At 40.6% G+C, this 17196-nt stretch overlaps 1 protein-coding gene across 15 annotated transcripts in view; it reads left to right on the forward strand.

The window, feature by feature from the left end:
* RMND5A (required for meiotic nuclear division 5 homolog A) overlaps positions 1-17196 on the forward strand; it is a 78465-nt gene that overhangs the window by 39909 nt on the left and 21360 nt on the right. For 13 of the 15 annotated variants that reach the window (XM_042981921.1, XM_042981916.1, XM_042981915.1 and 10 more), the window contains 4 exons: positions 10232-10398; positions 11310-11475; positions 14552-14654; positions 16586-16740. In XM_042981921.1, the coding sequence (XP_042837855.1) occupies positions 10232-10398; positions 11310-11475; positions 14552-14654; positions 16586-16740 (591 nt within the window). The remainder of the gene's footprint in view (positions 1-10231; positions 10399-11309; positions 11476-14551; positions 14655-16585; positions 16741-17196) is intronic. The other 2 variants (XR_006215866.1, XM_042981922.1) reach the window with 1 other exon arrangement.

A 17196-nucleotide genomic window follows, 5' to 3' on the forward strand; every position in this document is an offset into this window, starting at 1 on the left:
TTCATTCTATCCCCTTGGTTGTAATAGTGGAAATTACTACACAGTAAAAATTTTGTTACTTCACTTTTATGGGAAGGTTGCCATAGTAAATATTATCAGTATAGGGGGATGTGGCGGCAATTATAGTTAACTTTTCTTGAGTGCTTATATACCGAGCATTGTTCTAAGCATTTTACGTGTATTAACTTATAAATTCTCATCATAACCCTATGAAATAAATACTCATTTTATAGAGGACGAATCGAGGCCTGGCAGGTGCTTTGTGGAAGAAAAGGATATGGAATCAAAAGGTCACATGAGAAGCACTTCACATGATGTCCCGTGAATAATACTCTTCTCTAAGAGACTTATTACTTTAGCACATTACAGGGGTCATCAGCAGTCCTAAAGAAACATTTAACGTCGCCAAACTCCATGTTCCCCATGCATATCTGACCACAGAATCTTTGTTCTTGTCCCCAACCTCCCCCCCCAAAACGCTAAAACCCACAAAATTGGAGACCTACAGAACAGAAGCTTTGAAAATGATAGTTTAATAGAAATGTCTGTTACAACAACTCTGACTTTTCCAATTCTTGCCTGTTACTGGTGGCTACAAAGCCATTATTTCCTCAGCATCTTTAATGTCCAAAGTACAGAGAATTCACTTTATTCAGCTCATAGCAAAAGTTGACGAATATGGGACATCAGTTTGAAGAATTCTGGTTCAGGTACAAGACAGAGTATCTTTCAGTCATTGTGGCACTTTCTATTTGTCCACGCTGGGAGAGGCAGCAGCATGGAACCATTCACGAGGGGCTGCAGCACTTCCTCCAGGCAGTCTAGACATTTGGGGAGGCAGAAGCCAACCAAACAGATTAGTATGGATAGAGGCCATGAAAGGAACTTTGGAGAGCATTAGCTATCAGTTGCAAATGATAAGAGACAATGGAAAGAAGGAAGAAAAGAATGTTGATATGGCAGAAGTGGCAGAACAACAGCTAATTATATACACAGAGCTGGTTAGGACACTGCCTACTCTTTTGTTCCTGCCCCCTTATATTTCTGACTTTGTATATGGATTTTTCTTCTCCTCCAGATTGCCTTATCTATTTTTTAAGTTCTTCTTGGCACCTGGCATGGTGCTTTACTTCATAAGCGTATGGGATACTTCAGTAAATGATGGAATAGTTAGAAGGAGAACTTTGAGCAAACGTGAGACCTCTTCCTTCATGGGGGAGATAGAGGTCAAGCCAAAAGTAACTCGTGTCAACAAGAGAGTAATAGGAACTTAACACAAAGGGATGGAGAAATATTAGAGAGACAGAAACTGTTGTTATAGGTATGAGCCAGTTACTGACATTTTAAGTGCTGTCTTCAGGGGAAGCCTGTCTTCAGGTCGCCTTCCTTAAAGGTGTTTCAAAGAGTAATACCACCTTCTTGGATTTGCCACAGTCTGTGGTCTGGCTTACAACCTTGCAGACTTGGAAACCTGGTTTTTCAACACGGAGGAGTAGGCCCAGGGGCCCCCAGCACTTGTTTAGAAGAATTTGCAGTTTAAAAGAGTTTGCAAAGCCTCAGTAGAACACTGTGAGGGAACAGACAATAACTGAATGGTTATGAGAAGGAGACAGAGAGAGAGAAGTTAAAAGATTTTTTCACAGAAGAGAGAAAAATATTCTGTTAGTTTAGACCACAGAAGAATTTTAGATTGGACAGGCCATGAACAGTATGAGGCAGCCTGTTGAAAAATGAAAGGACTCCATCTCTAAGCCTAGTGATTAGGTGGGGCTAGAAATAAAAACCACAGAGGGATTAGGATGAGCTTAACCATTGTAGTTTCTTTGTGGTATGAACAGTGGATCTAAGGAGAAGAAAGTGTTTGCCAGACTTAGAGAAATTGTAGTATCTGTGAATAAAACACCATTTATAAGCGGAGAAAGTTTTTAGAAAATGAAAATGAAGGCAGCAAGCTGAAGTACCTGATCACAGAGCCTTGACTACCACTGGCAATGAGGGTGACAATGATTAGGCAGTTTCTGGTATTTGTTTTCTTGTTTTTAGTTTTGGCTTCCTGTAGGTGGGCAGTCTTGCTGACTCAGACATTTTTTAATAGCCACATAGAACCACAGAAGAAAGGAGGCTCTGATAGATATACCATTGGAGAAAAGGAATTCAAGTTGGATTTTTTTTTTTTCCCAGAGCTTGAGTTTTTTGTTTTTATTTTTGTTCTTTTTGGGTTTTTTGTTGTTGTTGTTGTTCAGGATGGTTCTTAATTCTGAAAAGGCAGAAAAGGTGAGTTAAGGGATACATTTTTAACTCACTGTGCCCACGCGCTAAGTCTGATGGAGATGGAGCTGTTCTATTAAAAAGAAACAAATTGAGGTGCGCCTAGGTGGCTCAGTGGGCTGAGTGTCTGACTTCGGCTCAGGTCATGATTTCATGGTTTGTGGGTTTATTTATTAGCAGTAAATAAAAAGCATGTCATACTTAAGAACTTTATTAAAAAAAAATCGCTAATTGGTAGAACTGTGTCGTCCAGCATGGTGGCCACTTGCCTCACATTGCTTTTGGGACTCTTACCAGGCACTGCATTATGGAGAGGCTCTAATTAAAAGTGTGCGTGTTGTTTGCTTTGTTTTGTTTTGTTTTGTTTTGTTTGAAGTAAACTAAATGCGTAACACTATAGTTTGTATTTAAAAAAAAGTTTTGTTTTTAACGTTTATTTATTATTGCGAGACAGAGACAGAACGTGAGCATGGGAAGGGCAGAGAAGGGGGAGACACAGAATCCAAAGCAGGGTCCAGGCTCTGAGCTGTCAGCACAGAACCCGACCCAGAGCTCGAACTCACAAACCAGGAGATAATGACCTGAGCTGAAGTCGGATGCTTAACCGAGCCACCCAGGCACCCCTGTATTGTTTTTTAAAATAGCATGTAAGAAGGACAAAGATTCACACCAGTCTGAGATGAGTAAAATGTTAGTAGTTCCAGTGATGAACTCAGTCCATATCTGAGAAACTGCCATTTGCAAATATTTCAGAAAAGAAATGTTAAGCTATTCTTTTTGGTGTCTAAAGCAAAGTTATAGGATTCTTAACCTTTTTTGGCTGAACTTTGATTTTTGTCATTTTTGCCATTCTCTGAATTTTTTAAGCACTTGATTTGGTCACCAATAACATTGAGCCAAGTCCACGTCTGTGGAGTAAATAAACGTCATTCATTTCACTGAACTTAAGCTTGTACACTCCCCCCCCCACCCAAGAATATAGCCCTAGAGGAGAACAGAAAAAGAATATATTTGTAAGCCTTTTAAAAATTTTCTGAAAGGTTGTAGTGGAGTGTCTGTGGGAACTGGCAAGAGATATTTTTCATTATTACCAGAAATAGACACCAACCCAGATTGGCAAAATTATAAGAGGAGTGAAGTAAATAGATGAGGCTGTCAGTTAGGTTCCTGGGGGACAGCAGCTAACTGTGAAGGTGGGATCTTGTTTTAATTATTTTTGGAATAACATGGAAATTCTAAATATGGAGCTAACAATGTGCCAAGTCTTTTCAGAGGCCTGACAGTTAGGATAATTAATGCTTAATGCTTTGTGGGATAATTGTGTGGAGTGGGTTGCTTCTAACTTAGTCACCTAAGTCAGTAGTATTGTTTTGGGGTCTTTTTATGGAAGAGGCACAAAAGGTCTCTTTATTAGGGAATGGAGTGGCAGTGAACAGAGATAATTGTGATATCAGTGACCTTACTGGGTGCCTTTTAGCCCTTTTTGGGGGGTTGTCTACAGTGTCTTTTTTTTTTTAATTTTTTTAAATGTTTATTTTTGGGGGGCGGGGGAGGGCAGAACAGGAGACACAGAATCCAAAGTAGGCTCCAGGCTCTGAGCTGTCAGCACAGAGCCTGACGTGGGGGTCGAACCCACAAGCCGTGAGATCATGACCTGAGCCAAAGTCAGACGCTTAACCGACTGAGCCACCACCCAGGTGCCCCAACAGTGTCTCTTTAAATGAGGAATAGTTCTAAAGCTCATGGTGCTCTCAATAACCCACATAGGAGATTTGGGATCAGAATTTTTTTTTAACAAATCACAGTGAAGTTATAATTGAATGTTTAGTTGGCTTTTTGGTTGTGTATCGTACTAGTTGTTTTCTTTTAAAAATTAAAAATCAAAAGTTTTCTGCTGGAAATGCCATTATCTAGAAAATAGCATTCTATTTCTTAACATCTCAACTATTTTTTTGTATGTGTCTTGTATTGCTTTATAGGCAGTGGTTAAGTTTTGGGGGCCAATTATATTTCGTGCTTTTGTAGTTTCCTGTGCTTTGGATTTGGTTATTACCAGGTTAATTAAGGCTCTGACGGTCTTCTACCTCTTATTCCTGCTCAGAGAAGCAAATACCCAAGTGAATATTCAATGTGAACTTCTAGCTACAAAAACTTGAATGTTTTGAAGAGGGTTAACTGACACATGGATATCATCATATTCCGACACAGTTGAGACTGTAAAAACCAAAGCAGCACTGAGTATTACATGGAAGCGCCCAAATAATTCTTGTCTTTTAAGTATAATTTTCTTATTAAAAATCATGACTTTGAAGAACCATTAGAGTTCATCCGTTCAGTAAATACAAATTAAGTTGCTTATTATTGAATATCTATTTGTGCCCATCTCTGTGCTCAGCGCTTTAACTAGCCCCCTTGTTTGATGCCCACAACCCTTTGAGGTACCCCCATTTTACAGTAAGGAAACAGATTTTAGAGAATTGAGTAACATTTGCCCAAATTCACACTGCAGAGCTAAGGTTAAAGTCCACGAGTAGTTGACTCTACTAACCTGTATTCTTTATCAGTATACCCCGTTCAGAGTAGGCAGGGTGTGCCAAGATGAGCAAGACAGAGTCCCTGCCTTATAAAAGACCAGAAACTACCTACAAATGTGAGATGAGCCATGTGAGAGGTTCAGATACAAGGGACATCAAGAGTTCTGTGGCTGCAGAGATTATTTAGGAAAGTTGTAGAAAATGTGGCAATTGAGCCTGGCCCTTGAGTTTTTCTGCTCTATTCTCAGCTACTCACTTTGTGTTTGATTGTTCGTTTGCAAAAAATTAACCAGCACCTCCACTGGGAGGTAGGATCATGGCTTCTCACTGCACAAAGCAAACAGGTCTTCCATCTAGACCAGCTTTCATTCACTTGGACACATCACTCTTGATGGTAATGAAGTTTGCTAGATCAGGTTATCTGAATGTGTTAGGTTCAGATGTCAGGTTCTTGGCCTGAACCTGTGTCTCCATTCTAGTCTCATTATTTTCCTCCTTTAATTTGTCACACCACATGACAAACACCTCTAATTTCTCCTATTGGCCAACCACTTCTTGCTCCTGCCGACACCTACCCCTGTGCTGCTTAAGAAAAGTGGAGGGGCAGGGATCTTGGTGAGAAGAAGAAAACTAACCTAATTTTCTTTCTTTAAGAGTTGTGCCGTAGTGAGGGCGCCTGGCTGGCTCAGTCGGTGGAGCATGCGGCTCTTGATCTCAGGGTCGTGAGTTCAAGCCCCACATTGGGCAGGAAGCCTACTTTAAAAAGAGTTGTGCCATAGACACGTGGACTTGCTTATTAGTTCTTCAAACATTGCATCTTTCTCCTTTGTGCCACTCTGGGCCTTCTTGGCTTTTATAAAGTTGGGGTGCCTGGGTGGCTCAGTTGGTTAACCTTCTGACTGCAGCTCAGGTCATGACTTGCCGTTGTGAGTTCGAGCCCTGCATCAGGCTCTGTGCTGACCGCTCAGAGCCTGGATCCTGCTTCGAGTTTTGTGTAAACTGTAAGTAATTGCATAAGCTACAAACCTTACTCCCAAAACACCACATAAATAACAAATCACCACATAAATAACAGATGTGCATCTTGATCACAGCCAACCACATCACTTCTTCCAAGTCTGTCAGTGACTGGTCACCGCACATTCGTTACCCCTCAGCAAGCGTGTAGTTGTCTTGCCTCCTCATCCCCCAGAGATAAACACGTGCAACATATTACAGAAATGGATTTTTGAAAGAGGAGCTTGGTCAACAAAGATGAATTGCTAGAAGTGAAATTGCACGTGATTAGAAAGAGTTGAGGGGCGCCTGGGTGTCTCAGTCGGTTAAGAGTTCAACTTCGGTTCAAGTCATGATCTCACAGTTCGTGAGTTTGAGCCCCACATCAGGCTCTGTGCTGATGGTTCAGAGCCTGGAGCCTGCTTCGGATTCTGTGTCTCTCTCTCTCTCTCCCTACTGCCCCCTGCCCCCCACTCACACACACTCTCTCTCTCTCTCTCTCAAAAGTAAATAAACATTAAAAAACAAAAAAAAAGTTGAAAATGCCATCGACAGAGCGGAGCCAGGATGAGATGCAGGCCTGAACAAAGTCATGATAGAAGCTGTACTGAAAAAGCACTATGAATGTGAAAAATCAAGGTAGAGCCACTTTGACCTTCTGTAATTTAAATTGCACTAGGAACAGAAAGCTGCTTATGGTTTAAAAGGAATGTTTACTTCTACTTTGGATTGCAATTTTTTTTTTTTTAAAGGTTAGTTTGGCCATGTGGCAGTTGGCCGTATTGAAAGAAAACAGTAATTATAAGGAGATTGAAGAAGAACTTTACTGCCAAAGATGGTTTCATCAATTCAGAAGTCATCATGAACTGGCTAACGTTTAGCTCTCTGGGGAGGCTGCTAGTGTAGATAAAAATGCTGCTGTGAAATTTGTACCCAGATTCCAGAGATTAGTTAAGGCAGATGTTCTGATTGTCAAGGAAGGCAATCATTAAGAACTTCAAGCACAAAAGATACAGGATCATGAAGTGATCATGAAGGAGATAAGGGATAGATGAATTCATTTATATGAGACACCACAAGAGTGTGACTTTATTTTTATTTTTTTTTTTAATTTTTTTTTCAACGTTTTTTATTTATTTTTGGGACAGAGAGAGACAGAGCATGAACGGGGGAGGGGCAGGGAGAGAGGGAGACACAGAATTGGAAACAGGCTCCAGGCTCCGAGCCATCAGCCCAGAGCCCGACACGGGACTCGAACTCATGGACCGTGAGATCGTGACCTGGCTGAAGTCGGACGCTTAACCTACTGCGCCACCCAGGCGCCCCAAGAGTGTGACTTTAAAAACCCATGTTTACCTGGCCAGTCAACTGTGGCCAAGGAATTGGGGTCAGGACAATACAAATGTGGGTGCCTGGAGGTATGAGGGAGAGGTGCTATAAGGCAAGGTTTTCACCTTAATGCTTACTTATATATGTTTACACGTTTGAGGGCAGAGATCCTTAGTGTAGAAAATGACATTTTGCCAGGAAGGGAGAAGCTTAGAAATGGTTAATCTAATGCTTTGCTTTGTGAGATTTAGGCTTAATATAATATTTAAAAGTTAAGTGAAGATAATACATTGTTTCAAGACAGAAGGTCAAGAAATGTAATTTAAGAAATACATGACAACTTGTATTCTGTGAATTTGGAGTTTGCATTTTCCCCACATTTCTCCAGCTCCTTTTTGTAATGAAATAGCTGTTTACTTCTCCTGAAAATTTCTTGGTGGGCCTGGGGGTTAGGAACTAGCAATGTTAGCTTTTTTCTGATTATTTTGTAGCCTTGTTTATAGCTAAATTTGAAAGTGAGTAAAAATAAGTGATAAATTAGGAACTACATTGTCCAGTATTTAAATACCTCTCCAAGTTAAATGGGTTACACATATATATATATAGTTTGCAGAGCTTAAAATCATAACTCATGGCTTGGATTACTTTTAGGAAATGTAATTTGCAATTACTGTTAGCTTTTTTGATTAAAAAAAGAAGTTAAGAATTTCGTTTACTTTTGCATTTGCTTAAAAAGTTACTGCCTTCTTAATTGAAAGTAATTTTGTAAAACGTAGGACAGCATAGACTGTGTTAATCACTGTCCTCTGGACCACCGTTATGTCCTCCCATTATTTCTGGCCTCCTGGTGCTGCTCTGAGAGCTGATGCCCTGGTCTGGGTTGTTGTAGCCCATGCACCATAACAGTTGGTGAACAATGCATGCAGTCCAGCTTCCCTGGAGTCATTACCATTAAAGATTCTTGTAACTGGGAGTTATTTTTTCCTAGACAGGACAATTTTCCCCACCTTTAATATTATATCCTGAAAATCTGCCTCTGAAAATGAAATAGATTTTTTCCTTTGTGAATTGCCTACATAAGGACTTTGCCCTCTCTGTTGACTTTCATTGTTTATTAAAATTTGTAGTTACTCTCTATTAGTTCCCTTCTTGGACTCTGTAGACTCTTACACATGTACCTCATATCAGAAACAGAAAACAAGTAGCTTGCTGCCTCTCCTTCCTTGTTAGTAGGAAAACACACTCATGATTTTATGAGTGAGGGGTGTAGGATAAACTTTTGGTAAGCAACATGATTTAAATGTACTGCTTGGCCAAGTGTCTATAGATAGATGGATAAAGAAGATGTGGTGTATACACATAATGAGATATTACTCAGCCGTGAAAAAGAATGAAATCTTGCCATTAGCAACCATGTGGACAGAGCTGCAAAGCCAAATAGACAAATACCATGCGATTTCACTCATGTGGAATTTAAGAAAACAGACAAGCAAAGGAAAAAAGAGAAGCAAACCCAGAAACAGACTTTTAACTATAGAGGACAAACTGATGGTTTCCAGAGGGGAGGTGGGTAGGGGGATATGTGAAATAGGTGGGGGGGTTAAGGAGGGTAGTTGTTATGTTGATCACTGGGTCATGTATGGAAGTGTGGAATCATTAGATTGTACACCTGAAACTGATACAACACTGTATATTAACTATACTGGAATAAAAATAAAAATAAATGTACTCCTTGGAACTGGAAATCACGAAGGTCCCTGACAAGCTAGATATTGCCAGACGCTCAATACTTTTGGTACTGGCGGTTGGCATTGGGCATTCATGAAAGATTGCTGCCAAAAGTACGTTGCTGGTGTCAGCAGGATTTATCTCAGACTTGGTGTTGCGACCAGGCAAGGTTTCAAAGCTTACTTAAATTTAAGTAAATATTGCCAAAGTCTAAGTGATGAATATAGTTTTAAAATATTTTTAGCAATAACCTTGATTTTGAAGTCACAGAAGCTTCATGTTTGGACTCTAAGATGTGGATGCATCAACAGGTTGATTAGAATACCCATGTGCATGTGGAACCCTTAGGGTAGGATCCTGTAACAGTAGAGTTCTGTGAAGTCTAATCCCATTCAACTGATCATTATGAGGAACCTGAAACATTTTCCTTTTGTAGTTTGCAGAGCTGCTCCGGGTTTATAAATCATACCCAGTTCACGTTCCATTGGTCCTTGGTGAAATGGGTTAGAATATTTGTCCAACTGAAAGTCAGATGAAAAATATGATATGGCTTCTACATCTTAATCTGTTTAAAGAGATAAAGTAATGCTTCCTTACCATTTGATTGCAAAATTGATTTTAACAGCTGGTTGGTACACTTTTCTGCCTAGTGCCACCTGGAGTGGTAGACCCAGCTCAACATTGGTTATCCCAACTGTGTGTACTGGAGAGTCCTGAGTCCCTGTACTTTGGATCTTTCAGAATTGGATATTCTTTCCTTCATTAGCAGTATGTTTGTACAAATCATTATGGCACAGTGTGATATAAATGTGATATATATGTAGTTTTATCTGCCGGATTAGACTGAAAACACCTTGAGGCACAAATAACCTTGTTTGCTGTTTTTAATCTCAGAGTGTGCAGCACAAAATCTTGTGCCCCCAAAAAGTCTAAAAATAGATGGTTCCCATTCAGAATCTTATGATTCATTTATAAATATGCCATGCCAGTTTAACAGGAAAAGAGTAGTGGATACGGGCAATTGAGTAGTGAATCTCATGGCTGACACCTGCTTCAAAGTGGGTCTTGTACAAGTTCCAAATATATCCTGTGACTCATCAGAGTCCATCTTGTCTTGGTATAAAACCTTACTAAATATTTAATTGTCATCTGACTTAACTATTTTTATCTTACTTTCACTAGCTGAAGTGTCTCTTTGGGTGTAGTTATGTTTATTTTCTTTACAAAAGTCTCTGGGCCAAGGGATTGATGTTACCACTGATTTCCACAAGATGGCAGACCAGACCGTTTTTTGTGTGTTGTTAGGTTTCAAAGAATTTTTGACACTCTTTGCCGGCTCTTAATTACTGTTAAAATCTTTTCTGCTTTTCCTTTAGATGGGCAGTATCAAACCGAGAAATGCTCATAGCCCAAAACAGTTCCTTGGAATTTAAACTACACAGACTGTATTTCATTAGCTTGTTAATGGGCGGAACTACGAATCAGCGAGAAGCATTACAATATGCTAAAAATTTTCAGCCATTTGCCCTAAATCATCAAAAAGGTGAGTCTAGAGTCAAATGTTTTTAATTGGAACAGACCTATAGCCACCACTGGGATTTAGGTTTATCTTAAGGAGATCTAATACCAATTTGCTAAGGAACTAAAATAATTGTAGATGCTAATCGCTTAGATTATTATTAGATCGCTGATTGGACCTAGAACAAAAGTAAAACATTGAAGCCTCTTGGATTCAAAGTCAGAAAGAGACATTGCATTTTGGGGATTCTGTATGTAAGAGATAGGAGAAAGAGCAGGCAGGCATGCCACCACAAAGTGTCCAAGGTGGCAGCAGTGACACCGAATGTCAGTGTGGGAGTCCTGGCCAGTTCTACAGCCAGAAATGTTTGGTGGCCCCATTTACGACGTTATCATTACTCATCTAGATAATGGTAGTTACACTATGCTGTGTATAAGAGTAAAGTAACTTGAAGTTCGTATTCAGTGTTTTCCTTTTCTTCCCCTTTCTCTCAATGCTGTTTCTTTGATTTACAGTGAAGGGATAAACCAAGCTTAAGGACCAGAATTTTATTTTTTTTAATTTTTTTATTTTTTAAATTTTTTTTAACGTTTATTATTTTTGAGACAGAGAGAGACAGAGCATGAGTGGGGGAGGGGCAGAGAGAGAGGGAGACACAGAATCCGAAGCAGGCTCCAGGCTCTGAGCCATCAGCCCAGAGCCCGACGTGGGGCTCGAACTCACGGACTGCGAGATCGTGACCTGAGCCGAAGTCGGACGTTTAACCGACTGAGCCACCCAGGCGCCCCAAGGACCAGAATTTTAAAAGACATTGTTAATAACTTAGGCTATGTCAGTTGGGGGAATTTTTGCCTTTCTCAGCTTCCCACCCCCACATCAGCCCCTATTTCAGGAGTGCTCATTCATACCTCCAAATTGTCACCGGTTTTGTTTAGACATTCAGGTTTTGATGGGAAGCCTTGTGTACCTGAGACAAGGGATTGAGAACTCACCATACGTTCACCTACTTGATGCAAACCAGTGGGCTGACATCTGTGACATCTTTACTCGGGACGCCTGTGCCCTCCTGGGGCTCTCGGTGGAGTCCCCTCTCAGTGTCAGGTATGGAAATGGGTCCTGCTATTGAAATATGCACTGCTTGCTTTAGTTTTTCTTAATTTCCTGTCTAGCTTTTGAAGAGAATGTTTGTCTTTCTGAAGAAGAGTACGGTTGGTATTTCAGGAGATCATCACAATTGGTGATGAAACAGTCTTAGAGCAGTGTCATCTGTGAACCTCTGGGGGTCCCCCAGAGCCTTTTTCACTGTGCCGATATTTCCACAGATGGTGCAGCAACAGTGGTGTATTAAACTGCTTGAGCCTTAGCTCACAGATCAGCAGAGCGGTCCCAGACTCCTAAAGGACTTGGCATATTCCCCACACATCATATTTCACCACACACTTGCAGTTTAAGACGCACTAGTTTTACTTAAGACTGTTCTTAAAAAAAAAAAAAGATTGCTCTTGACAAAACATTTAAAATTATTAGTTTTATTACATCTTCACCTTTGAGTACACACCTTTTTAATATTCTGTGTGACAAAGTGGGAAGTTCTCATAAAGCACTTCAACTTCAAGCCAAAGTATCCTCTTGTCTCAGAAAACACCTGTGTATGTTGCTTGATTGTTATGAGCCAATACACTAGTTGTTGTTGTTTTTTAATTTTTTTAACTGTTTATTTTTGAGAGAGAGAGAGAGAGAGAGAGAGAGAGAGTGTGTGTGTGTGTGTGTGTGTGTGTGTGTGTGTGTGTGTGCGTGTGTGCAAGTGGGGGAGGGTCAGAGAGAGGGAGACACAGAATCTGAAGCAGGCTCCAGGCTCTGAGCTGTCAGCACAGAGCCTGATGCGGGGCTTGAACTCACGGGACCATGAGATCATGAGCTGAGCCAAAGTCAGGACGCTCAACCAACTGAGCCATCCAAGTGCCCCCACTAGTTGTTTTTTTCATGAAATAGTTCTTACTTGAAAAAAATCACTACAGCTGGGGCTCCTGGGTGGCCCAGTTGGTTAAGTGTCTGACTTTGGCTCAGTTCCTAATCTCACAGCTCGTGGATTCAAGCCCTGCATCGGGCTCTGTGCTGATGGTTCAGAGCCTGGAACCTGCTTAGGATTCTGTGTCTCCCTCTCTCTCTGCCCCTCCCCTGCTTGTGCTCTGTCTCTCTCACTCTCAAAAATAAGTAAACATTAAAAAAAAAAAATTAGAATCACTACAGTTAATTACACTTAGGTTTTTGGCAGATGTTTTTTCACATGTATGAAGTGAGCCTGTCATGTCAAGGAAAGCAACTGACTATATCTTTTTGTATCTTTTAAATTCATGAGTTTAAGCTAAGATAGCAATTTTGGAAAACTTGTATCTGCCACTGTGGGCATGCAGCTTCCCAATACTGTTCTTTCTCCCTGCCTCCTTCTTTTCCTTCCTTCCCTTATTTATCTGAGAGAGAGCATGCAAGCGAGTGCACAGGTGAGTGAGGGGCAGAGAGAGAGAATCCCATGCAGGCTTTGTGCTGACAGTGCTCCTGCAGTGGGGCTTGAGCTCACCCAGTGTAGATTTGGAACTCATGAACCGTGAGATCATGACCTGAGTTGAGCCAAAGTCAGATGCTTAACTGACTATACTGCCCAGGGGTCCCTTCCCAATACTTTTCTGATGAGATTGGTGATATTAATGAATTTTATTTTTTTGAGATTGTGTAATGAAATGTGTTAACACTTAGAAGATCTTAATTCACTGTGATCTTATAAAATCGTGCATGAGTAAAAGATTCATTCACAGTGTGAGACAGACAATTGGATTTTAATGTAGCAGGAAACAAAAAAATTCAGTGGCAAGGATTCACTCCACTCTGCAACTAACCTTTAAGAATCTACTACTTGTTGAGTTTTGGTGTGGCATTAAAGGAATATCACAATTATCTGAAAAGGCAGTTAAATTACTGCCTATCTGTTTAAAGCCAGATTTTTTTCCCCATTTATTTAAATCAAAAGAACACATTGCAACAAATTGAATGCAGCACAAGATATAAGAATCTGTCTTCTATAAAGCTAGGCATAAAGAGATTTGTAAAAATGTAAAACAGTGCCAGTCTTCTCACAATTTTTGGATTGGAAAATATGGATTTTTTGTTTTGTTTTGTTTTTTGGTAAGAATGTTATTTATAACGTGATATATTTATTATTTTAAACAAATTGATATTTTTTAAATGTGTCAGTTTTAATTTCTAGTACAATAATATAACCCACAGAAACAAATGCCTTTGAGATTCTTAATATCTAAGCATGTAAGTGGGTCTTGAAAACAAGAAGTCGATGAACCTGTTTAAGAAAATAACTTCTTTAGCTCTATTTATTTAATTCCTCAAGTGTTTTAGATCCCTGCTATGTGCCAGGCATTGTGTGAGCTACAAAGGTGAACAAGGTACCTTCTGCCTTCCGTGGGGTGTTCCAGCTGAGCATAGGAGACACTGAGGCAGTTTGTTATAATGCATGAGCAGGCTGCAGGTCAGGTTCTCTGGGGGAACAGAGTGTGAAATGGTGGAGATGACACGCGGGAGGTTTGTTAGGATGAGCCCCCGTGGCAGAATGAAAGCCGCAGGATTAGGGTAAGTTGGACTGCAGAGTAGTCTTATCAGAGGCCTCAGCACATATCTGAGGAGATCTGGCGCCATGGTGGGCCTGTGAAGCTGTTCCAAATTAGGGCGACAAGCTGGGCTTCTGTATCCTCACCCAGAGCAGTCATCAGATGTGACTCTGGTCAGGTGACTTGCTTCAACTGAGGGCAGTCCTGAAGAGGGACTCTGCTGAGAGACAACTGCGAGCATTTCTGGGTCTGAGAAATGAGCACTTCTGCCCTGGACAGGGGCATCCTGGTCTAGGGTCTAGAAGGAGGCTGAGCAAGAAACTGTTTCAGGATATCGTTAATGACTGATAAGCAGAGCCCATTGAATCTGGTGGTTTTGTAAAATGTTAAGGTTTTTGTTTTTTTTTTTTTTTCTTGGCACTGATTTAACAAAGCAGAGGGCACTGTGCCCTGTCCAATGGCCAGGACCCTGTGCACATGGAGTCTGGAGGGATTGATGTTTCCTGGGACCAAGCTGTCTGACACCTGGCCTGGCACTGACATTTCCTCTTCTCTCCCAGTTTCTCAGCAGGTTGTGTGGCACTGCCAGCGTTAATTAATATCAAAGCCGTGATAGAACAGAGGCAGTGCACAGGAGTTTGGAACCAGAAAGATGAATTACCTGTGAGTTCCACTTTCTACCATTCTGTTTTTTCCTGCCATGAGAAGAACATGGATGCTAAGGGTTTAAAATGCCTGTTTTGCCTTTTAACGAGAGAACACCGTTGTAGCCGTTCAGCCAGGATTCTTGTATGTCATGTGTAGACATGATTAAAAACAATAGAAATGGGGAGCTAGTACATTTTGGAGGCGCTGGAGTTTTTGGTTTTTAATTTTGACGTAGAAAAAAACGAATACAATTTTGACGTAGAGAGCTAGTGAAGGAAGACGTCACAGGTGTGCGTGGCGTCTGTACTGTGGCACACAGTGTGTTCTGCAGGGCCCTGGAGAAACCACTCAGACTACGGTTTTTTAAAATACAAGAGCGGTGAGTCAACTGGTTGAATTTAGTTTTGTGTTAAGCATCGATATTTATGAAATCATGGGTTTGTGCTTAAAATAAGCACAGAGCTGCTAAAATAAAGGTTGTCCCTGGTACACGTGCAGTCCTCAGCGGCCCTCCAGTGCTGCGTGTCCACTGCTCTCCTGGCCATGATTTTAAACATCACCTCTAGTCACTTGCCAACCCTATTACTTCTCTAAGCAGTAGTTTGTGGTACCTTCCTTCCCTTTCTGGGGCTGTTAAAGACTAGAGATAACTGGTATGCTTAGAATAATATGGGACACATAGTAGGGACTCCAGCTTTGCTGCCATAGGAGTTATGACATGGAGTGGCAAAGGTCATTGTATGTGACCTTTGACAGTAAGCACTAAAACTTGGACTGCACTTATCATGCCTGTCACGGTTGTGTCATGCATCCTAAAAGGCTAAATACGCATTTGGCTTTTGCTTTTTGTCTGCCACTCCTGTGCACAGGTTTATCCACAGTCACCTTCCAGCTGGTAACTGTCGGTTGGCTGCCCCAGCTCCTCCTCAGAGATCTGTTTTGATTAAAGACACAGGTGCATTCCCAGTCTGAGTGTGGTCAGGACACAGGCAGCACCCCTGCTTGACTGCTGCTTGCTTATTTGAACAAGTGAAAAGAAGTTGAGCCTTCACTTGCTTTGCTGAGGAAGGTGCCTGCAAGAATCTGGCAGCTTCCCAGCTGTGCTACGTGCATCTCTGACATTTGTGCATGAGCACAGAGCACGCTGAAGTCTGAATTCACCTGACACCTGTGTGTTGGGGTAGTAAAGCAATGGGAGGTGATGATCGGACCATTATTTCTCAGGATTGTTCTGTTACACTTGGTCAACATTCTTGAAAGAGTCTGGGTAATAGACTTTATATTGATAACCATTTTGGAAGGAAAGAAAACAGAAAGAACTGACGTTTGTGGAGCCCGCTGTCGTGTGCCAACCATTGTGCTAGGTGATTTCATAGCTTTTGTTTGTTTTGTTCCCTGTGAAGAGAAATGACTGGTACACCTACCATGGCTCTGATGTACAGATTGTGAGAGGTCTTGCTGAACTTGAGCTTAAAGTCCTTGTTTCAGGTAGTTTCTCTGGACCATTATACACAGAACATGGGAAACTCAGATCTGAAGCTTGCATAAAAGTAAGCCTTGTTTATTCTGTCTTTAAAGGAATTATTACACTGAATTTTGCCACCTACCTGAGTGTGTTGCAAAACAGGGTTTCTGGTGGGCTTTGCTCTTAGGGTATATCTATTCTGACAGATTTTCAGGAGTGTTCGACATCTAGAGCATTGCCTTCCTTTGACTCCTCAGACATCAGAATTTGGTTGAAAAGTAGTGTTATAAATAATCTTGAAGGTTAATTAGAATTATGAAGTAAGGCTTGAATCCCTAAGACTGCCTGTCTTTGAGGTAAGAGTGCTGTAAAAAGATACATTTGGATGAGTAGACTGATAAATGTTTTTGCTTCCCAGTGCGTATTGACATGTAGATGGTTTTCCGAGATGTAACTTGAGCCTTTTTACTGTTTTTTGAAGATTGAAGTGGACCTTGGTAAAAAGTGCTGGTATCACTCTATATTTGCCTGTCCCATTCTTCGTCAGCAAACAACAGATAACAATCCACCCATGAAATTGGTCTGTGGTCATATTATATCAAGAGATGCCCTGAATAAAATGTTTAATGGTAGCAAGTAAGTGATTTTTTAAATGTTGGTAAAAAAATTTTCTTTTGAAACTTAGTGGGAAGGTGGTATCTGATGTTTTTTCTTTTTTCTTTTCTTTTCTTTTCTTTTCTTTTCTTTTCTTTTCTTTTCTTGTCAGTCTTTTTATTTGTTCATGAATTTGATGATTAGATTTATAAGCATGATCTTTAACTCTTAACTTTTGGGTAGGCAGTACATTGTCATTTCCCCCCTGCCTTTACACAAATGGTAACATACCCTATATGGTACTCAAGTTTGCTTTTTTTACTTAATGATGTGTTTTGAAGGTCTTTTATGTGCTACAGAAAGAGCCCTCATTCTTTTTTTAGAGCTGCAGAGTATTCTACCTTATGGAAATGTGATAATTTATTTAACCAATTCCCTATCAATGAACATTTAAACATTTTGTTGTTGTAAAGAGAATTACTTTATCTACATGTGATA

The sequence above is a fragment of the Panthera tigris genome, chromosome A3 (genome assembly GCF_018350195.1).
Source record: "Panthera tigris isolate Pti1 chromosome A3, P.tigris_Pti1_mat1.1, whole genome shotgun sequence".
Lineage (NCBI taxonomy): Eukaryota > Metazoa > Chordata > Mammalia > Carnivora > Felidae > Panthera > Panthera tigris.